The sequence below is a fragment of the Lathamus discolor genome, chromosome 6 (genome assembly GCF_037157495.1).
Source record: "Lathamus discolor isolate bLatDis1 chromosome 6, bLatDis1.hap1, whole genome shotgun sequence".
NCBI classification, from domain to species: Eukaryota; Metazoa; Chordata; class Aves; order Psittaciformes; family Psittacidae; genus Lathamus; species Lathamus discolor.
Window position 1 is genome coordinate 84,072,371 of NC_088889.1, and position 21,693 is coordinate 84,094,063.

Here is a 21,693-nt window from a genome sequence, read left to right on the forward strand (position 1 = left end):
CACCTGTTGCAGTGCGAAAAGCCAAAACATGTTTATCCATATTGACCTGTCCCACATTCTCCATAGGGTCCCAGTTGCACCAAGGATGCATTTTTACCCACTGGTCTCCACCATGCCCCACTGCATCCCCATGCACAGAAACAGGGTGCGGGAGTCTCTCAAGTTCTTGTTCTCTCACCTACACAATGACTTCTCCTCCCTTTACATGCACATCCCAGTGTCCAGAAAAAATTCCTGGATCAAGGGCCTTAGATCCTACTGTGCAGTGACCCGTGCTTGTGCTGCAGAGACCAGGCTGTGAGTTTTGTGAAAATAGTTTTATAAAACAAAAAGTTGCACAAGTTCCACGTGAGCATAAAGTTTACTCAGAGCCACTTCAAAATAGTTATTTAGAGGAAAAACTGAGATGTCTGAGGGCACTGTTTCATGTATCAAGCAGTTGTGGTCTTCCATCTGAAAACACAAGTTCCTTTTGAAGAGCAAACCCTGTAATGACGTGATTTATCTTTGAATGTGTGTGGTTTGGGGGTTAAGGAATCTCATCACCTCCATGCTTATCGACCTCATGTTCCTCTGTACAGAAGAACCTGGAGCTGATGGAAGCCAAGCACAGCTTTGCGCGGAGCCCCACTTCCATCTTTCAGCATTTACTGCTATGGCGGCCGAGAACTGAACTCGGCCCGAGGTCTGAACCGTAGGTAACGGTTGGTTCTCACCCCAGGGCTCCTCACGGCAGCACCTGGGCAGCGGCTCCCCATTAAGGCCCGGCCCGCTCCTCCTCAGCTGCCTCCCTTCTCCCCCGCCCGCTGCCAAGGCCGCTCTGCGCACGCGCAGCACCGGGTGATAGGGCGGTGCCAAGCACGTGCGCTCCTGAGGGAGGCGGCGTGACCCGTGTGTGGGGGGAGCGGGTCTGCCGCCGCCGGTGCCCGGAGCAGGAGTAGCGGGAAGAGGCGGTACGGGCGGGCTGCACGGAGCCTGCCGCGCTCCGGGTTGAACGCAGCGCGCCACGGCCCCGCCCGCACTCTGATTGGAGAGAGAAAGGGAGGGAGCGGGTGCGCGCCAGGCCGCGGCGTGTCGCAGCGAAGGCGTCCGGCTGGGCCCCTCTGCTGCGGCACCGCGCGTTCCGGCCTGAGCGTGTGTGCGGGCCCCGGAGCGGAGCCGAGCCGGGCTGGCTGTGTGCTGCCGGCGCCGCCGCTGCCATGGAAAGGGGAGGCGGTGGCAGCGGGTGATTCCGCGCCCCTTCCCCGATGAGACTGTGGCTGATCTGGCTGGGCTGCTACACCCTGTTCCTGTGGGTGCTGAGGAGGAAGATGTGGGCTGGCCCTGCCAGGTACCTGAGGAGCCCTTTATCCAGGTCCATCTACGCGAATATGATGGGCAGCCACAGCCACCCAGCCCCGGGCGCCAGAGAGAACCACCAGGTACAGCCCCGGGGCAGCTGTCCTTCCCTTCCCGTGTCTCCCCCTCTCCCTGTTCCCGGTGGGGCTGGGCGGGGGCTCCCGGGCGGGCACGGCGGCCTCCCCCCACCCTCCCGGGGAGCTCCGCTGGGGACAGCGGGCGAGGGGCGGGGGGGGAGTCGTGGTCCTCAGGGGCGTCCTGAGGTACCAGCCGCCGCGGGAGCGGGGCGGGAGGAGCGGGGTACCCTGGGGCAGGCGGAGGGGGCTCCGGGCCGGGCAGCGCCAGACAAAGAGAGGGAGCAGCTCGGTCCTGCCGGTGAGAAAGTTGACGTGTGAAATGCGTCCGAGAGCCTGCTGTGAGGAGAGGCGAGGAGCTGGAGCTGGAGCTGCAGTGGGCTGGGGTGTTCGCCGCGGGGGTTCTTCTGAGCCCGGCGGTAACGGCGGTGAGGGAAGCCGGCGCTGTGTCCGCTTACTCAGGTGAGGCGTCGGGTTGGGTGTCAGGGCTGCCCCGAGAGATGTAAACAGTCTGCCAGGTGGGCTCTGTGAGTGCACTTGAATGAAGTTTGCAGGTGGTGTTGAATGGGGTGGGTTTGTAGTCACAGAGGCGCTTTTAATTAATACTAGAGGAAAATAGGAAAAAGTGAGCAACTGGGAAACTGTGAAGCTCGCGGAGGTCTTGGAGCAGTAGTAGATGGCAAGCTGGAAATGAGTTTGCAACGTGATACAACTGCAATAAAAGGTTAGGGCTATACTTGGGCAGCACAGGCACGTGGATCAGTACTTTGTGGGAAATGAGGGGCTATACCCTTGCAGTGCAATAGCTGTGTGATATAATTGCATTTGGAATATGTTCAGATCTGCACTGTATTTTACCAAAATGCTGCTGAAAATCTGGCAGGAATTCAGAATGGCTAATAAAAACTCTTAGTGTTGAAGGAATATACTAACTTATTCTAAGTAAAATATACAGAGCTGAGCTAAGGAAGATGATGTAGAATAAATACTTAAAAAGACTGCTGTCTAAGGTAGAGCATAATTATGCACTGCAGTTCTTCAAGCTCGTCTGTTACTGAAGCGTCTTTAGTGCTCTGGGTGGGCACTGACGCCCAGAATCTTGCTACAGAGTGAATGTATTGTTGGGGTGTAATGAATATGGTCTGTGGTTTGGATCACTCAGTGCATAAGTACAAAGAGAAGCAGAATTCAGGTTTACAGAAAAAAAAGACTTCCTTCTGGTGAACAAAGAAAATCTGAAAGTCTTTTGTGGTGTGAAAAACTGTACTAGAAAGACAAAGTCAGCCAAGGATATGTGTTATGGAGATGATTATGTCATCCGCTGGTAGATGGTCCGCATTGAATAATTTCAATTTCTCATTTGTTGGATCTAGATTTTAAACATAAAGTATGGATTATTTAGGAAGTTTAATAAGATTTATGGTTACAGAGTTTGTGGGGTTACTCATAAGTAAGGATTGCATGTTGAGGCCCCAGGTACTTTTACTGCAGTTTTACTGACTTCATTAGTTTTATGTAAGTTATCTAAAAGAATGTTTTCTTCATTTCACTAATACTAGGCAAGAGTTGTCAATAATTATAATTTTTACTATAAAAAAGGTCTTAACATATCTTTTCAGATTTTTATGCTGTAGTTTTTCTGCTGTTGCTCTACAAGAGGTTGAGCCTGTCATGAAACTTGTGTCCTGAGAAGGGCTGTTCATGTGTTGTACATGAAGGAAAACAAAAATAGTTTCTGTTCTGAGAAAGTGATTCCAGAATTAAGGTGTTTTTCACCAGTTTTGTCATTTGAAATTTGGATTGGTTTTATCCTGTGTTGCTTTTGGTTTGTTTTGCTTGGTATTTTGTTGGTTGGTTAAATTTTATGTTGGTTTTTTTTTCCCCCTTCTATAATTTCTATAATTTCTATTATTTACTAGTGTTATCTAGGTAGTTGCCAATAAACCTTACTGGCAAGATTAACCATGTGGAAGAAATTAGAGGAGGTCTATGAACAATGCCTCATTTCTGGAAACAAATTTCTCACAATTGCTACCTTCATCATTCTGCCAGCAGTTATGTCAATATATATCAATATTTAGAAGTCTTAAAGACAAGAATTGTAGGACTGTTGATTTTCATGGCCAAATGCTGGAACTACAGGTGACAGTTCAGTGCAGAACTAAGTAAGGTGTATGAGCTCAGGTACAGTGTATATGGCATCATATTGCTTATGGAACAAAGGCTGTGTTTCCCAAACCTTCGATAGCTGGATACTATTTTTCTGGATTTAAAATGGCAACACATGAAAAAAGGTATCTGAGCCTCTCTAGACATGTCCACTCTGCATAAATGAACCAGACACACAGCCCAGCCTGCTCCTTGGGTTTGTTCACTTCTGCCAGGCTCATGAAATTGGCTTCTGAAGATAGATGGACAAAGTACACAGGCTGCTGCTTTAGTGGTTTTTCACAACTCACTAGGGATTCCTTTTGGGAATCACTCAACTATGCTGATTCATTTAACTAGCACTGTGCTGCAGCGAGAAAAGACCTAAACTGGGAAATCAGCAGTCTTGGGGCTCTCTGTGCCATGCTCCATCGTGTGACACAAACTTGCTCAAGATCTGGTTTTTAGAGGAAAGAATCACTTCTGCTGCCTGCAAGTGTGTTTGAAAGTACAGTTAAGAGCCTGATTCTGCTGGCATTGTGCCCATTACACAAGTGGTTTTCAAAGTAAACCTGAGTGGGCTTACATTTGCTCCTTGGCTGAAGGCTCTTGACATCCCTTGCTGCTTTGGGTCAGTGTTTGATGGAACCCCTGTTTATGAATCTGGCATAATGATCTTGGTGCAGCTGTCTGCTCCCCTCTGCTTGCTAGCACTATTATTGTGAAGCAGCAGGATGCTGCAATAAGAATCTTGTCCCATTATTATTTATTTTACAGTAGAGCCTGGAAGTCTCATTGTGCTGACCACTGTGTAAACATGCACTAAGTGACTGTTCCCCTCCCAACAAGGTACAACAGATCTGAAGGGATCAGGATATGAGCACACCTTTTGCATTATATAGCTATAGATGCAATCTTGGATGTTAAAACATCGGGCAGTTACCCCAGCTGACCATTTGCTGTCCTTCCACATGCATTTTTACAAGATTCTGTTAAAACTCTCAATCTGTCTTTAAGATACTTATAACTCCCTATCTGCACAATAAACATATGCAGGCAGATTAAGGAACATTATTGCAAGAAGTAAGGGGGAAGATAAGAGAGTGTTAGCTGGGGGGAATAACTCTTGATATTAGAAAATAGAAACAATGACATTAGGGATTCTTATAGCAGGGCCGACAATAACTGCGTAAGTGTAGGACAGTGAAAAATAAGAGCAACCTTCTGAATTAAAATTACATTTAAAACTTTTTTTTTGTAACTTCTACATATTGAGTGGAGGGGTTTTTAGCTTGGCATTGCACCCTAGCAATGAATAACCTTTTGAAGTTTATTGTCAGTGCTGACATTCCAGAATGCTGCAGCATTACAGGTATTTGCTGGAGGTGCAGAAGGTGGCCATGAGGGTCCTAAAATTTCAGGATTTATGTTTGCCTTGTTTTGCGCAGGGTTTTTTTTCTCCATATAAGTAATGTAAAACAACTTTTAAAGGAGTTCAGATATGCCTTACATGGGGATAGTAAAATAGTAGAATAGTTTACATTTTATTACTTTCCCAAATAGAAAATCATTGACCCATTTTACCTTGGGCTTTAGATCTTACCAATATGTAAAAGTGCCTTTCAGCTGGTACTGATGAGTTCCTAGATGTGGGAACCTGCTATTTTTTAGTAGAGATGCTGGGAGGCAGCAGGTCATAGACATAATGACCTGCCCTTTGGCAGTGGTAGGTGAAGAAACATAGTTTAGCACACAGGCAAGCTCTGGTCACAAGTATTGATTGGATTCTTTATCTCCTTTCCTGGAAAAATACTGCAAATGCACTTGCTGATTGGGTTTCAGGGGGTGCCTAGGGAAAAGGCGAGAATGAGTTGGAAGATAGAAAATAATGTTATCCCACTTAGTACTATTTTGTCAGTGTGGTGCTGTTTCATAGAGGACCTGCATTTGCTTCCTGGGGAATTTACTTTGTAGAATTCCTCAAAGTGCAGGGTAATAATTAAGACAAAAATTAAAAGTATTATTTCTTAGAAAGCAATTGGTCCTTACTTGATTACAGTTCAAATCTAAGTGAAATTAATCCTGAAGCTTGTTGAAAAGTCTGTAGGAAAACCTCAATTTTTACATTTACAAAAATTGATAACAGCCTTCTCTGTATTCTGTTTGTTTTAAGTACTTCTGGTTTTATATTGCTGGGTTTTTAAATAATCCTTTATTTCTTTCTCTAGTGGTATGTCTGCAACACAGAACAGTTGTCTGAATCCCTTCAGCCTATTTTTGTCCAGAGTTACCTTGACCAAGGAACACAAATCTTCTTAAACAACAGCATTGAGAAATCAGGCTGGCTGTTTATCCAGCTCTATCACTCTTTTGTGTCCTCAATTTTTAGCCTCTTTATGTCTAGAACATCTATCAATGGGTAAGTGAAAAGCCAATCTTAGATAAAATAAATACAGTTTGGATTTAGAGTTTTCAAGTGTTCAGCCATACCCCTTGGTCTGTCAGCTTTTGAATTTGTAGTTTTCCCTTTGCTAGTCTAACAGATGTGAAATGCCCTACTGTGCTCTTTGTGCCCAGCCCTCTTGACTGAAGAACACCATTTCCTATACAGGGGTAGAGAGGAGGTAATTGCAATTAATAAGAGACAGTTGGAGAATTGTATTTTATAACAATTATATTAATTTCCTTCTCAATAAGAGTGTTTTCTTTGTGTCTCTTCCCTCTGTTTTCTCCCTGCTCTGACCTTGCCCTTTACCTACAGCCATATCTGTATCAGTTATCGTTGTGATTGTCCTTGTTGAAGCTGGCTGTACCCAGTCAGTTCTGTATTGCATCTAAAACTGTTTCTACCATAGAGTGTGTTCACACCCACTGCACACATGGGCAGATCACTAAATAGTGCGGAAGTGTGACATGATTTAGTGTGCGGTGTCCCTGTCCATGGCATGGGGGTTGGAACTAGATGACTTTAAGGTCCTTTCCAACCCTAACTATTCTGTGATTCTATGAAGTTGGCAAAGTGTTGTCTGGTAACACAAATTTGGAACAGAGTTCTGTCTTACTCTGTAAAACTTAATTTCACCTCCATTTGTCTGTTAGCTGTACTTGAAGAGGTAACTTCTGGCACAGCATGTTTGACTGGTGAAACATTAAGAATGCAGGGAAAGAGTTTATAAAACACTATTTTCCTGGTCTTACTGCATCCCCCTCTTGTGTGGCTGCAGGGGTGTTAGCAGATTGCAGGGACTTTAGTATTTTTTCCAAAAGCATCGGTCCCTTGTTTTGCTCATGTCACCCCATTCAGACATATTTTTAACAGCTTGTCAGTTTTGACCTTATGAAGAATGCATTTTGTTCCATCTAGCTGATTTTTCCACCATCCCCATCTCTGCATCTACTACATGCTTCTGTACAGTCTGATATGAGGATAGTAGCTGCCTACCAAGGCTAGAAATATTCCTTATCCCTTATTTTCTAACCAGATGACTTGATGAGCTTCCCTGCGGTGTTCTTAGTTACTTGTAGCTTTATATAAAGGTTTCTTTGGTCTCCTCTTCTTCCTTTCTCTTCCTATTTTTTTTTCTTTTTTTCAAAGGCCCTCCAGTGCTTTGAATACCACCTCATCGTGCTGTTAGGAATAATAGCTATGAGCCAATTACCAGTGTGGACTGACTCAAGTGTACTGCAAGGGGGCTCTACTTAAATTGTCTGTGTTCTGTTTACTTTTATACATTTATTATCCTGCTTTAGTTTCTTCTGTATGACTTTGTATGCTCTGTCCTCTTTCTTTGTTTCTTTGTGCTTTACTACAGTCAATCTTTCCTTGGCCGCTCCTTCTCACGTATTTTTGTCTGATTATTTTTATCTTTGTTTACTATTTTTTTCCCTCTTGGACAGAAAAGATTTCTGTTCATTGTCTTTGTTTAACCTGCTATCCAAAGTATTTATCTACTTTCAGACTATTACTGACCAGTTCTTTTTCCTCTGCTTATTCTCCTAACTGTTTCATCTTCTGAATTCTGTTATGACAGCTGAAATCTGTCACTGTGTAGTCTTCAAACAGCTACAGGCGGGTATGTCATTGACTTGATCTATAAGGAATCCAACTGTCACCTCTACCCAATTCCTTAATGAGTTCCCCATTTTCTATTCCACAGCTCTTCATGTTGAATGCAGGATCTGCAGACAGCAGCAAAAGCCGTTGTAACATACAATTAAAAAAACCAACCCTTTTGTTACCCCAGCAGTGTTAGCTCCATCCCTTCTTTAAATCCGTTTCCTGGCTTCTTTCCTAGTTCCATATCCTATTCCTCATTCATTGTGCCCACTTCTGTGTTGCAGCCATTTTATTTCCTCTGTTATTTCATTTATTATTATTATTATTTTCCTAAGGTAGGTGGCAGAGATCCAAATCTGCAAACATGACAAACAAGGTCCAGCCTTTATCTTTTCTACTCTTTTTCCCTTCCTCCTTTTTTTTTCTTTTTTTCTAATGTGGTCGTTTTCTCAAGCTGCACCCTGTGAACTCTTCCTCACCTAATCAAATTCCTTCTGAAGTGTTAACCACTGTAACTGCATGTGGCTGTGTTTGATCTCTGACAAGTGCAAGGCAAGTTGAACTGGATTTAGAATTTATCTGAGCAGTGACCTTGCCTACTACTATGTATGTAACTGGCTGCTGCCAAAGCACATTCTAAATTACTTCATTGTTCTTCCTGTTAAAGTTCCTACGAAATGGGTCATTTCTTGTTTTTACATTTCAGGCTGCTGGGAAGAGGCTCAATGTTTGTGTTTTCTCCAGAACAATTTCAAAGACTGCTTAAAATAAATCCAGAATGGAAATCCCACAGGCTTCTTGATTTAGGGGCTGGGGATGGAGAAGTCACTAAAGTCATGAGTCCTCATTTTGAAGAAATCTATGCCACTGAATTGTCTGAAACGATGATATGGCAGCTTCAGAAGAAGAAATACAGGTATTGTACTGAATACTTCCTACATCCTTTTTATTGGACATTACAGCAGAGTAATCTATTTGTAGTATTTAATGAATGTTCACTATTTTCAGTCAATTCCTGTGTTGCTTAATCCTTATGGAAGAGTTTAACCTGTACAAAAGCAGGAAAACAAGCACATCTGATGTTCCTTCTTACCAATGCTTTTGTTACACAGAAGCTCCTTGCAATTACTTAAGACTATGATTCTAAAAGAAAATAGGCAGCAACCATTTTGAAGTCTCTTTCTTCGTAGCTTGCATAAATTACTTTAATCAAGGGAGTCGGGAAGATGAAAATCAGGCACACAGCCTAAGTGAACAGTCCGGAATTGGAAGAGGAAGACAGGTACTGCAGAGAAAGCAAACTAGTTTTGATAATAGGGATACCTCAGTAATGTGTCTATCTAGTCCTAAAATGTAGACATCTGTGTAAAGATCCTTTTATTCTTGTTCTGCTTAGCTCCTGCTGTTAGATGGAGTAACATTTAGTAACTAAACTCTGGGCACTTTCAGAACTTTGTTCATGAATTCATCACAGCTCCTGCAGGTTCTTGCAGGCAGCAGATCCAGTCTTGTTGAGTAATGGCTAGTATTTCAGACATTTTATCCCTAGACTTCAACCCAAAGAATGAAGGAACTGGACTTCTTTTCTTTAACCTCTCTTTTGAGAGGAAACATAATGGCTAATTTCCAGTCTGGGTTTTCACACTGGCAGAGCAGAGTGGATAGACTGCAACAAGCCATTCATCATATTTCAACTTTGTTGTTTCTTGAGAATATATCTTCAGTTTTATTCTACGACAGCACTTTTTTTTCCTTCTAATACCTGGGGGTTTGGGTTTTGTTTCCTTTATTGCCTGGTGGTTATAAGGCAATACACAGGTTCTTATGGCTGTATTATATAGTCATGTCCACTTTTGGTTGTTGATTTAGTTTTCTGAAAGATCAGAAGCATCATATGTCTCTTCTCATTGCCTAGGTGGCTGACCTTACCTGCACTGTAAACACATTCATAGGGAATTTTTGTCTTCAGTGGCTCTCTTTGAACTTAGCTTGTGTTTGTTTAACAGACTGTATCTCTTTCTCCTTGTAGAGTGCTTGGTATAAATGAATGGCAAAACACAGGATTTCAGTATGATGTCATCAGCTGTTTGAATTTGCTGGATCGCTGTGATCAACCACTGACTGTATTAAGAGATATTAGAAGTGTACTGGAGCCAACTAGAGGCAGAGTCATTCTAGCATTAGTTCTGCCATTTCACCCGTATGTGGAAAATGGTAAGTACACAGATTAATAGCTATTTAGGCAGGTAAAGAGAACATTTGTAGGTTGCCGTATCCCAAATTAAATGCTTAATTGACATGTTTGTGTTTGATTTTTACGAATAACTTCTACAGTGCACATTCAGAAATAAATCATAGGTAAATAGGGCATATGATGTAAGCTATTTTCTTAATTCCCAAACATGTGTTGTTGACACCAACAAAAAGCTCAAATATTGAAGTCACATATCCTGTTCTGCAGGTTGCCACCTTTGAGCTGTGTTGGAGCAACATGGGAAAACAGATCTCTGATTAGAGCCTTCTGCTGCTGTCATATAGGTCACCCCAGTTGTCTCTAGTGACCACCTCAGCAAAGCCATAAGAACTGCCCATAATGTTGCATAGAGCAGTTGAGGTCAAACTGTTTCAGATGAACTGCGCCTAAAAATTCACAGGGAGATAATGTTCACTTTCCAACATGAACTCTCAAAGTAGAATACAGAGCCCTATTGATACAAAGTATGAAGCACTGTTCATGTTGTATCAGTAACTGAAATGTAAAATTCAGTGATAACCCCCCCATTGTTTCCCCTAGTTGCATTTTGAAGCAATACATGAGAGATTTTTGGGTTAATCTGTCACTATGATTAAACTTCAGAAGAGACTGGAAACTTTTTCTACATGCCTGTGATTGTGGATTCATGTTAAGTTGGTTTGAATTCAAACCCTAAAGTTGGTTTGAATTCAAGGCTGCTGGTGTTCATCAGTCATCGTTGGGATACTGGCTGTCCTTGAGTATTTAGACTTGTTTGTGAATAGGCATGTAGCTCCAGCAAATACACAACTGACAGCCTGAACATTCTGGCAATCGATGTGATGAAATTTAATAAAAATTAATTTTAAGTATAAAAAAATTCCCTCTGGTGAAGAATTGCTTAAAATGCAGTGTTTGAGCAAATAATTTTGTAGCTATTCTGAAAAAGTAGCATGTCTTAAATGAGATGGGGGAGGTTGACTTATGTGTCTGTACAGTATTTCAAGTGTATTTGGTTACAACTTACTGTGCCTGTAATGCGGAACAATACAGCTTTCTCTTCTAAAAATTCCTTAAAGTTCCAAATAATAACAGCAGTGTCTTTCTAGTTTTCATTGGCATACTGGAAGCAGAAATTGGGAAGTTATTTGAGTGGCTTTTTTGTTTGTGTACCTTCAAAACTATATGCCATTGTGTTTTGCAATCGCTATTGCACCTGGCATCTACTTTTCTGCATGTTGTTGGGTAACCATGTGACAGACCACATGCAACTTCTGGTTCAACAGGCGGTAGATGAATTAAGGAAGAAACTACTCTGAAGTCCACTTGTATCGCTCATCATTAATCTCCCACAAGGTACTTGGAGGAGAACAAAAATTTAAATTTATAAATCCCAAGGGACTAGAAATCTACTCTGTGATTCTTGAACACAGTCATTCTTACTTGTTGAAAGTTGAAATCTGTTGTAAGAAGTCTTGTAAACCTAAGTCATAAAATGGTGGGGACTTAAAGGAGATTAGTCACTTTCCTTAATGCAGCTTTGTTTCCTTAATATGTTCTGAAACTTAAAAACATACTCAGTTACTGTTTATCCCTATTATGGGTATGGACCCCATCTAAACTTTACACAATGCAAATTAACACACACAAAAGCTACTGTCATTTCACTGAAGCTTTCCTACTTATCTATTTAACTGTAGCCTAAAGAAATAGATAATGAACTGCTTGTATTCATGATAAAAAAATTGATTTTAGAATTTGTTTTCATTTAGCTGTTCTAAAAGATGATGCATTTTTAAAAGTATTAGATACATACATATGCTTTATACTTAACAAAAATACATACTTGCAACATTCAAAGAGGAGAACTCTTTGGCTCAAGTAAGTTCTTGTAGAAGCTAATTAAAACCAGTTCGGGCTCGCCTGGAGAAACTTCTGAATTTTAGATGGGAAAAAAATAGAGAAGAGGCAGGTAAGGTGTTTGCTTGGTATATAGATCAGCTCCTAAAAATGGAGACACAATTTTGATCAAAACAAGATATTTGGTTATCGCGTGTAATGCCATGGGAGGGTAATTGTGGAAACTGTTTATGCGAATAACATAAAACTTGGTTTAAGAGAACAAAGCAAGGTGGAGAAGGAGATTAAAATATATTTCTGTGCTTACTGTTTCTGGAATTACAGTGACACCTAGAGTCCAGACAAAGTAGCTTAATCATAAATTCTTTCTGGGTTTTTACAGTTTTATTTTCAACATAACAAAAAATAATGCAATTTTGCACGTCTAGATTTGGTAAGTAAGCTGGATGAATTGTAAGGTGTTAGGCTAGTCACATAAGAACATCTATTAAATATAACTTTATATTTTTAATAGGTGTCCTGTAGGGTCATAAAAAATCCATTGTATTTCCTAATACAGACAGCATATTTCTATAAAGGCATTATTAGACAGTATGTGACTAGACTGGTTTAAATTTCTCTAAAATAAAAATGTCAGAGGCTCCATACATCAGAAGTAGTAAACACTAGCTGCCTGTGATTGTGCAGTTTTCTTGTTGAACACTTTAATTCCTTGTGATTGATTGACGGGGATAAGAAGACAAAGGTGGATTTTCCATCTTCCTTGCTACTAAATTGAGCTGTAAACAGTACTGTGCTAGGTGGACCCTTGCTTTGTCTCAGTTGTCAGTGCTCATCTCCCTGAAGTGAGAAATGCCATTTCATCTGTTAAACAAAGCTTTGTTTTATTTAAATGGTGATAAAAGATGCAGCTGTTCTTATGTGGGGAGAATGCCTGATACTAAGAGATCTCTTGTTAAAGTGCTGAATTTGTGGGTTGGCTACATAGTAACCGCTAAAAGAATAGGTACTTTTAAAAAAATATGCTCAGTGTCCTACCTTGGCTAGCTAGTATACTTCTGTGTTCATGCTTGCATGCCATGTTGAACAGGCATGTAAAGGCAAAACTTTGTGCTCCAGGTAATCCTGACTTTGCCTGGTAAGAGTGGAAGATGAGGGCTGTCTCTCTAGCAAGTGATTTTTAATACTGCAGGAGCAACCTTCTCACTATGACCACTACTTTTCTTTCCTAAATAGCCTGGGAAGAAGCTCCTATTCCAGTTGAGCTCTACTATGATATTACATACATTTATATTGTCTGTTATTTCTGCTTGCCTACCTGCAGAATACAGAGGCTTTGCTTTGTTTAAACTGTTGTTAAGACTCAGTAACTTGTTTTGTAGTTCTGTGTATCTGTTATGTTGATAACTATCTGATTAACGTAGCTAAAATCAAACTTTCACATGCGAAACAAGTTTATTTTCTGTTGCTGTCAATTATACATCTTTCACAAATGCTCAATTCACATAAAAGGAATACATGTAAACTTGCGTAAAAAGAAAAAAATGCACAGAATTAAATCTAAACTGAAGAAGGAAACATAGGAAGGTCAGCAGTTATCTTACAAAGTCTTTTCCCATAGTTCTTATTCTTAAAAAATGGAAAATGGAAGTAAAATATACATGCACAATGCACTTGGGTTTGATTACCTGTTTAGAAAATACTCTTCAAGAACACTACCCTACAAGGTCTCCTGTCTCCTCTCTTTTTCAAGCAAAGGAAGTATGTGAAGAAGCTTATCTTCTATATCTGTCCCTTCATCTGTGTGAGAAATACTGAAGAAATCTGAACAGCAGCACGGGCTCATCTGTTCTGATAAACAGTGTCATCTTCCAAATCTTCCTAAGGGAAAAATGGAGAAGTATTTTATTATTGCTGTGAACTTTTTACTTTTTAAATAATGCAAAATTTCCTTTTTCAGGCAAACTCCATTCCTTTATTCAGTAAACTCCTTTCTTCTGTATATCCAATTGGTTTTGGTCATGTGACATCTGTGGGATTCAAAGCGTATTTCTCTTCCTCTTGGCTTTTCCTAATCTCCAGGGAGCACAGAGGCAGTAAAACATATCCCTTATTTTCACCATGTTTATATCTGATGCTGAAACCAAGGGCCAGGTCATGTCAGCAGGGACTTTTGAAGTCTTTAAAGGGCTAATCACAGAGGGAAACAATTGGGGCCAGGTGAAAATAATGAAGTAAAAACACATAAAGGAGAAGCATGCATTTGGTATATGTTTCTGTTGGTTTCTTCTTGAAGTAGTGCAGCCTATGGTCAGAATAGGAAAAAATTTATAACAATTTCTCAAGAGAAGCAACATTTTCAAAGCAGGATTTTGAAGCCATTTGTTTGCAAGTGCATGTGACTTCTAAAGTTGGGTTTTGTTTTTTGTAACTTAACATGGCATGTGCACAGTTACAGTCATTATATAAGACATATTGGCATGAATTTGGAAGTCTGAAAGAAGTTGTGTGGCTTTACCCGGTGATGTTGAATATTTAGTTTAGGTTGTGGATGTTGAAGGAAGGGGAAGTATCTGGAAGAAAGTTGTAGAGCTTTTATAACAGCTCTGTAATGTTCCTGTCTAGCTACCATTTTTTAAAAATGGGCTCTTAATAGCTCTATGCATTTCACCAAAAGTACAGAGGCACTTGTTGAGACCTCTTCTTGGCAAATACAGATTTATGGAAGCTTCATTTTTAAATGTACAGACATATATTCTATAAAGTATATGCTATCATACATATACATTTTTTATATATATATATGATCATTTACAATGCTTTATAATGTCTTTGTAGTGCAGAATACTTTTTTTTTTTTTTTTAGACCTTTATCAACTTTTAGAAGTCCATTTCCAGAGGGTATGGAAATAATACACTCTTAAAAAGTACCAGTTCCTCTTTTTCCCCATAAATGTCAGTATTGGTGTGTAGATACTCACAGGCTGTTGGCAATGCTCGGTGTATCTCTGATTTTGAAGTTCCTGGGCAATTGCTTGAAAAATTTTTCGTCCACTGGTGATTTTCTGCAAGTTATTCAGGCACTTGAGGTCAGAGCTATATATGATTGAGGAAGCTTCTTTTTCTACCTTTTATAATTCTGATTTTTCCCCTCTATGTGTCTTTGGGAATCTTACTAAATAACACTTTAAGAACTTACAGTTTGACAGGTAGAAGGGTTATTATATTAATATTGCATCTCTTAACATACATGACTTCTTTAATGGATATTTAAATGTATGGCTTCTAATTTTGTCAAGGATACATGGTGATGGAGGTTCTAAATAGACTTGTTTTAAATCCATTGGGGATTACCTGAATGCAGCGTTTAAACAAACAATAGCAAAACGTTACTTTCAGAAGGCTGAACAAAATTTACTTAAAACCTAAAGGAAGCTGTGTAGTAGAGGTGGCCTTTACAGAAACTGACATCCTGTATACAATCTGTTAAACATAAATTAGTGAAATTGAAATTCATTTATTAGTTTTGTACAAATCTGAAGTAAAGCCTTAACAGCTCTGAATGTTTCTTTAACCAAATAATCAATCACAAAATGGATGCCCAATACACTTAAAAAAGGTGGGGCGGGGAGGGGAAGCTCTGAATCACAGTCAAAGCAAATGAACTGATAACATACACAGTTCTCTGTTCTTTGGTCTTCATTCCTGCTTTTCTTTAGCAGCTTTGGTTTTAACTAGAGAGAGATAATAAAGAACAATCAAAATCTGAGAAGCCAACTGCTAAGGCAGCAGAATAGTTAAAAGGTGTTGCTCTTTTACAGTATCAAACAGTTTGTAGAGAAAAGTCCTTAGATCAGCTTATACTGTTGGAAAATTGGAGACCTTTTCAGGCATTTAAGGTCTTTTCCAGCTTATACTGTTGGAAAATTGGAGACCTTTTCAGGCATTTAAGGTCTTTTCCAGCTTCTGGTAGTAAATGCTGCAAGTAATTTTTCTTTGAGTACAGTGGAACCTTCCTGAAATACTGCCTAGTTCTCAAAAGTAAACCAGTACCATCACAGATAGCCTGTTTTCCCCTGGAAAAGGCTTAGTTAATGTTTCCTACTGTACTACTTCACCTAATTTAAGAAAACACAAAAGTAAAAAAGACTGTCCTGTCTTTATGCTTAGATGGTGATCAGTGCAGCAAAGACCCATTTTAACATATACCACTTAGGACTGTGAAGTCGTTATTCTTATGTCAAAGCCTCATTATTATGTACAGATTCCAGTTGCAGTTTTGAGTGTTTATTTTAACTAAACACAAATTTTTCTCTAGCTTAAAAAAACCACAACCAAACAACCCCCACAACAATAACTGTGTAACTTTTAACCGGGTGCATTCTGATCCATTTGTTTCCTGTAAGCATAAAGCTTCTTCAAAGTCTCTGTGTTTAAATGTTACCAAGGTCTCTCTTCCATGTATGATGTATGAATATGATGTATGATGTGTGAATAGAATTTCATTACACAAGTGAAGTCAGTCTGAGGTCATGAATACTTTGACATTAAATCATTTTACTGGAAACTAATCCAGAGAGTTGATGACTTACAGTGGTAGTAACTAGTTTTGCTTTTTGAGTGAGCCTCAACAGGTAATCTCCAACTTCCTGATCTTTTAGACACTTTACTGAAAAAGAAAACTGTGGTTGCTATTGAGAGTACAGGTATGTGCCACACAAGAGTTTTCAGATCTGTGAAGCATATGAACTTTAATCAACTGCCTCTTTGAAACTTAATCATGAAAATCGTGGCATCTAGGAATGTATTTTTATTCTCCTAATGGAGATGATGAAATTGCTTCATTTTACAAAATGAACAAAATTAGAAAAATCACTTTCCTACCTTGTAGACTAAAAAGAATGTGAATACGGTAGCACTGTATAGAAACAGCAAGGATGAGGTGATGATCATGAAGGTGAAGCCGAGTCTTCTGTTGCTGTGCTGCTTTTCTGCTCCTTTATTAAAAGTGAGTGTTAGAATAAAGGACAGTTCTTCTGATACACATAATTTTCTTCAGAGTCTGCTTTTCATCGCCCTTCCTCTGAGGAATTAAAAGCCCCTTACACCACTCAATATTTGTCAAGTTCATTTTCAGTCTAAAATACTTAGTGTGATCACTTTTGTTTTCCTGAATGTTCACAAGGACAGTGGAGACTTCCTTTTTTTCTTATGAACCCTTCCTTTGGGGTAGACAGAGAATAGAATACCTTTTTCTGGATATTTGAATAAAGCTTACAGGCATTTGTTCAGAAATGCAATTAGATGAAAGAAGGGATATAGGGAAAGTAATAATCCAGCTATGTTGTTTGTTTTGTTTGGTTTTGAGGGTTTTTGGTGGGGTTGGTTTTGGGTTTGGTTTTTTTTCCATGTTTTAGGCATGCAAAACTGAAATGTAGATAATGAGGTCTCATCACTTTCTTAACTAGGAGGCAGATGATGCAAAAGCTCAGAACTAAGCCTTTTTTCTTAAGATGGCACAGTGAATTCCCAGTTCTGAGACCCTGTACTCTGTTGCATGTATTTCCACTAAGTGTCAGCTTCTCTACTTCTCATTTTTCTGTTGTAGTTCCTTTCTGATAGCCATTAAAATCTTTATCTAGGAGGATGTAGAGTATCATTAGGTAACACAAGTGCAGAACTTCTTTCTTTTATAGAATTCGGGAGTCATTTGCATCATATGACAACAGTCTAATTAGCAAACAAGGTTAAAATACTTATTCTTAGAATCCCTCCATGGTTTTACTGTTAATATTTTAATACAGTTATACTACTAGCAGTTTTGTTGGTATTTCCATCTTAAATGCCATTCTTGAAAGTGTAAATGAAGAGAATATTTAGGAAAGCTAATGTATTTCTTTAAAAATGCTTCATTAAGAAGGAATGATCAACTGACCTGCTTTCGTTAGTACTGTTCCATCTCCTGTTTGTTTAGAATGCGGTGAACTTGAATCTGAAAATGCTACTCCACAGATATAGACAGCATTGTCATCTACAGTCAGGTTACTGATTTGAAGTAAAATGTTATTCTCAGATAAGTGTACTTTGTACTTCTGCTGATCTATGCATCCTGGAGTACACAAATCCTCATGCTTGTTAATTAAAAAGCGAAACCACAGAACTTGAGGTGGAAACGAGGAACATCCAAAAGCTGAGAAAGTACATGTTAGGAATGCAGTGTGCATGGAGTAGTCAGCTTCCTGAAATTTGGGTTGTGTTACAGTGACTTGGCAGGTATCTGTAGCACCTGTTGAGAATAAACAACTGTAAGGTGAGGGACAGTTAAAATGCAAGGCACAATCTCAAAAGAAAATAAGAGACTTCTGGCTCATTTGAGGAAAGGTGGGAGGAAAGGAGGAAAACCAACTGTGTTTTGAACTTGAAGCTTTTAAGGTTGTTTCCAGCAAGCTTTTATTTTAGGTAATCCCTGCAGCTTGCTCGTATGTTCATTTAACAGCTTTACCTTGGTGGTAATGTGCTTAGTTTTCTGGTTTCCTCACGAAGTATAGAGAAGAATAATCTTTCTGAAGTACCGTGAATGTCTCCTTTGGCCCTGGAGAAGACCAAAAGAATTCCTTGTGTAGTTCCCCACCTCAGATTTATTCCCGAGTGTTTTGGGGGGGTAGTGTGACATAGCTGTAGATGCTCAGCGCGGTAGTTCCGCAAGGTTTTCTCTCTCTACTGTTCCTGTTCCGAGTCAAGTGAGAGAGCCAATGGCAGGCAGTGGAAATGTCATAGATGCAGTCATTTATAATTTAGCATTTTCATAACATTGATTAGAATTTATAAGTAGTTCCTAGACATTCTTTCACTTTGTCACACATATTGACTCTGGGTTTCTAAGGATAATAATATTGCTTGTTAGTTCTGACATTTAAGAATGTGTGCAGAGAAAACAGGAAGGTTAATCAGAGAATAGAATTCTAATAAAGGAACTGAAATGTGAAGTTTAATATGACTGGTCTGGGAGATTTTTTTTAAGTCCTTGAAACCCATAATTTAAATATTGTTTTAGTCTATTTAATTTTACTCAAACAATGGAATTGAGATTACTGCAGTGAAAATGAAGATAGTTGCTTAACAGCATCCTTTTCTACTTCCTAGAAAATAACAAGAATAAAAATAAACTGAAGTCTTAATCTACTGCTGATACACAATTTATAAGCCTGTCCATGGTGGACAGACAGCATTGTCCCTTCATAATTTTTCTCACTGAGTGTTTTATGGACCAGATCCAAGCAGGTTCAGTGTCTGTGACTTATACAGGAATAAAATGAAACTACTTCTGTGTCAGATCACCATCAGAACCGTTCCATAGCAGCTACGGCAATCTGAAGATTGTAGTAATATGAGTTGGTGTACTTGCACCCTGTGTGGTGAAAGGCAGTAGCTTATGCTTCTGTAGTTGATCCCCTGCTCTTTTTCCATGTTACTCAGGGGGGCTCAGTGGCTTTGCAGGGTAGAACTCCATGGCTGCAGTTCATGTAGATAACTGTCTGCTGAGCTTCTCTGGAACAAGCACAGCTGCTCTGTAATGCTGACATACTGCTGCTGAGAAGTTCTTTCCAGGGAAGCACAGTAAGATTTGCCCCAGAAATCTTAGGTTACAGGTGCATTTCAGGCTTTTGGAAATAAAAGCTAACAGTTGTTTAATTTGCAAGTTGTATGAAGATAGCAGAAACTAGCTTGATTCTCAGTAAAACTTTTCACTGCTCTTATTTCGTAGCTATTTGCAAATCATAACATTTTTCAATCTTGACTAACTGCTATTACATGGGAAAATACAAGAAGTTAAAAAAAAATGTCTTACCAGCTCTGTGCAGAATCCAGTGTAACGCCAGCATGAGCACGTTTTTTAATTTGTTGAAAGATGCCATTTCTTCTGCCTCTCTGGACATAATTCTGCTTGAAGGAAGAGGAACTTAGGAAACATTTGGAGTTGCAGAACCATCTGAATCACAAGATTTAGAACTTCCTGTTTAGAAGGGTGTTTATTGTTGCATTTAGCGAACTGGTTAAAGGTATAGACCAAACCAGAAAACAGTTGTTATTTGCGCGTGGCATTGCTTGGAAAATGAGTGAACAGTTTTAAGTTTTGGACTTCTGAGAGCTGTACCTATAATCCTTCAGATTATTTCATTGGTTATAACAAATGACAGCATGTTTTCCAGCATGCTACAAGTGTCTGGCTTTGTAATTTCATGTGGCCCTAAGCACTCTTTAGCATCTCAGCTAGTAGATGGCCACTGGAGGAGCAAACATTCTGTAGCCAGCCATTATAATGTAGTGGTCTACAGATGGAAGCTTCACAGCGAATCCTTATTTTTAACTTGCTGGCTCTGTTTACTGTAACTGTGTGAAGACAGCTTTGACCAGGCAGTGGACATAAAGAAAGAATTTTATAATGCTGGAAAACATCTTCATTAAAAAGCCTGACCATGTCTGCTGAACACCAGCCTCACTAGCGGAAGCTTCTTTTCAGCCAGTCTTGGAATTGCTAGTTAAAAATGTAACAAAGGTAATCTTAAAAAGGAGCTGCTTCTGAACTATAGGCAAAACTTGAACTGATCTTGCAACAGCTCCACAAATGGCTTGTCAACCTCCTGTTAGAAGTGGAATGGAATACAATCTGTGTAATGTGCTTTCTGTAAGAAAAAACGCATCACACAATAAAGTTTTCTTTATAATTTAAACAAACCTGTTTTGTTTTCTCAGTAGGTGGCAAGTGGGAAAAACCCTCAGAAGTTTTGGAAATCAAAGGGCACACTTGGGAAGAACAGGTGAATAGCCTGCCAGAAGTTTTCAGTAAAGCTGGTTTTGCCATAGAGGCTTTCACCAGACTGCCATACCTATGTGAAGGTGATATGTATAATGACTACTATGTACTAGATGATGCTGTCTTCGTCCTCAAGCCAGTGTAAGCGCGTATGAAGTAAATCTCCAGAACCTTAACCCAAGAAGCAGCCTCTGAAAGAGGAGTTTGATTTACGGTTACATAAAGGGAGGGAATTCGGGATTGCCGTGCTAAATAAATACCATGTGAGAAATTTAAAGGCCAAAATACTAATGTATTTGTAGTGCGATTAGGAGAAAAGTTGTTTTTTAAACAGACTCTTAAGTTGAGATTGTCTTTTTTTACCAGCTCTTAAATCAACAATGCATTCTGCAGTCAAGCAGTAATGAGGGATATTTTTTTATACATACCTGCAACAGGGGTCACATCCAAACTAGAGCAATAGTTCTGCTAATGATGAAACTGATACAATGTGAACTGTTGTTAAAGAAATCAAGTGAAATCTGGCAATAAAATTACCCATTCAGTTGAAGCTTTGGTGAATACAAACTGTTGAAATGGATATTCTTCCATGCTAAGTTACTTCCTTTCTTACTGTCATTCTTCCCGTGTTTTTAATCATGCTAATAAACCTTTTTTGAGATTACTTTTTGCATCTACTTTTGTGTTCATTTTTATAACCATGGCCGCACTTCTCTGCAGCAGCTGCTCTTTGTGTTGAGAATCAAGCTTTCAGTAGCAGCATAACCTTGTGGAGTTTTTTTAAACAGCATTTAAATACTGTTCAAAAGAATAACAGTCCACAAAAGATGCATAATTTTGGATGGATGTCCTTCATGTTGTTCTCAAAGCCTCATAAATCCTCATTGCTTTTGCATATGCTATATTCCAGCTGAAGAGGTGATCTTAGAACTTGCAAAATTGCACTTTAAACTGATGGTTTCAATAACAAACTTTCTAAGCAAGTTGTTCCCAGAAGTTTTCAGCTTAAAAAACTTGCAGGCAGTTTCTAGCAAATGTTACAGGTCAAACTGCCTCCAAGGATGAGATTATAGGGACCTGATGGTGAAGGTTTTGCTAGCTTGGGACATTATTTTCAGGGGCAATAAATAAATGCCATTTATTTTTAAAGCATTTTTAAAAGTCTCTT

The 21,693-nt window shown here is 39.6% G+C and overlaps 2 protein-coding genes across 4 annotated transcripts; one reads left to right on the forward strand and one right to left on the reverse strand.

Moving 5' to 3' along the window:
• Positions 1 to 838: 838 nt before the first annotated feature.
• Positions 839 to 21,189, forward strand: METTL9 (methyltransferase 9, His-X-His N1(pi)-histidine). Of its 2 annotated transcripts, none has more exons than XM_065684335.1 (5): positions 839 to 1,421; positions 5,789 to 5,979; positions 8,324 to 8,533; positions 9,647 to 9,831; positions 10,079 to 10,487. In XM_065684335.1, the coding sequence occupies exons 1-5, from the start codon at positions 1,248 to 1,250 to the stop codon at positions 10,090 to 10,092; spliced, it is 774 nt and encodes a 257-aa protein (XP_065540407.1). In that variant the 5' UTR covers positions 839 to 1,247; the 3' UTR covers positions 10,093 to 10,487. The 2 variants fall into 2 exon arrangements, with proteins under 2 accessions (XP_065540407.1, XP_065540406.1); XM_065684334.1 differs by lacking the exon at positions 10,079 to 10,487 and adding an exon at positions 20,465 to 21,189 and having other exon boundaries at positions 840 to 1,421.
• On the reverse strand, positions 13,147 to 19,681 carry IGSF6 (immunoglobulin superfamily member 6). Of its 2 annotated transcripts, XM_065684336.1 has the most exons (6): positions 19,560 to 19,679; positions 17,646 to 17,996; positions 16,595 to 16,707; positions 15,388 to 15,444; positions 14,692 to 14,775; positions 13,147 to 13,591 (listed from the first exon to the last, which is right to left on the reverse strand). In XM_065684336.1, exons 1-6 carry the CDS (start codon positions 19,645 to 19,647, stop codon positions 13,553 to 13,555), a joined length of 732 nt encoding a protein of 243 aa, XP_065540408.1. In that variant the 5' UTR covers positions 19,648 to 19,679; the 3' UTR covers positions 13,147 to 13,552. The 2 variants fall into 2 exon arrangements, with proteins under 2 accessions (XP_065540408.1, XP_065540410.1); XM_065684338.1 differs by lacking the exon at positions 15,388 to 15,444 and having other exon boundaries at positions 19,560 to 19,681.
• Positions 21,190 to 21,693: the final 504 nt, after the last annotated feature.

Excerpts from the sequence above, each read along its gene's own strand:
- METTL9 (XM_065684334.1), top strand. The coding sequence starts at position 1,248 with ATGAGACTGTGGCTGATCTGGCTGGGCTGCTACACCCTGTTCCTGTGG. Across the intron at positions 5,980-8,323 it reads TCTAGAACATCTATCAATGG|GCTGCTGGGAAGAGGCTCAA; the intron begins GTAAGTGAAAAG and ends TTTACATTTCAG. Across the intron at positions 9,832-20,464 it reads TCACCCGTATGTGGAAAATG|TAGGTGGCAAGTGGGAAAAA; the intron begins GTAAGTACACAG and ends TTGTTTTCTCAG.
- IGSF6 (XM_065684336.1), bottom strand. The coding sequence starts at position 19,647 with ATGTCCAGAGAGGCAGAAGAAATGGCATCTTTCAACAAATTAAAAAAC. Across the intron at positions 16,708-17,645 it reads AACAGTACTAACGAAAGCAG|GAGCAGAAAAGCAGCACAGC; the intron begins GTCAGTTGATCA and ends CTTTTAATAAAG. Across the intron at positions 14,776-15,387 it reads ACCAAAGAACAGAGAACTGT|AAAATCACCAGTGGACGAAA; the intron begins GTATGTTATCAG and ends AATAACTTGCAG.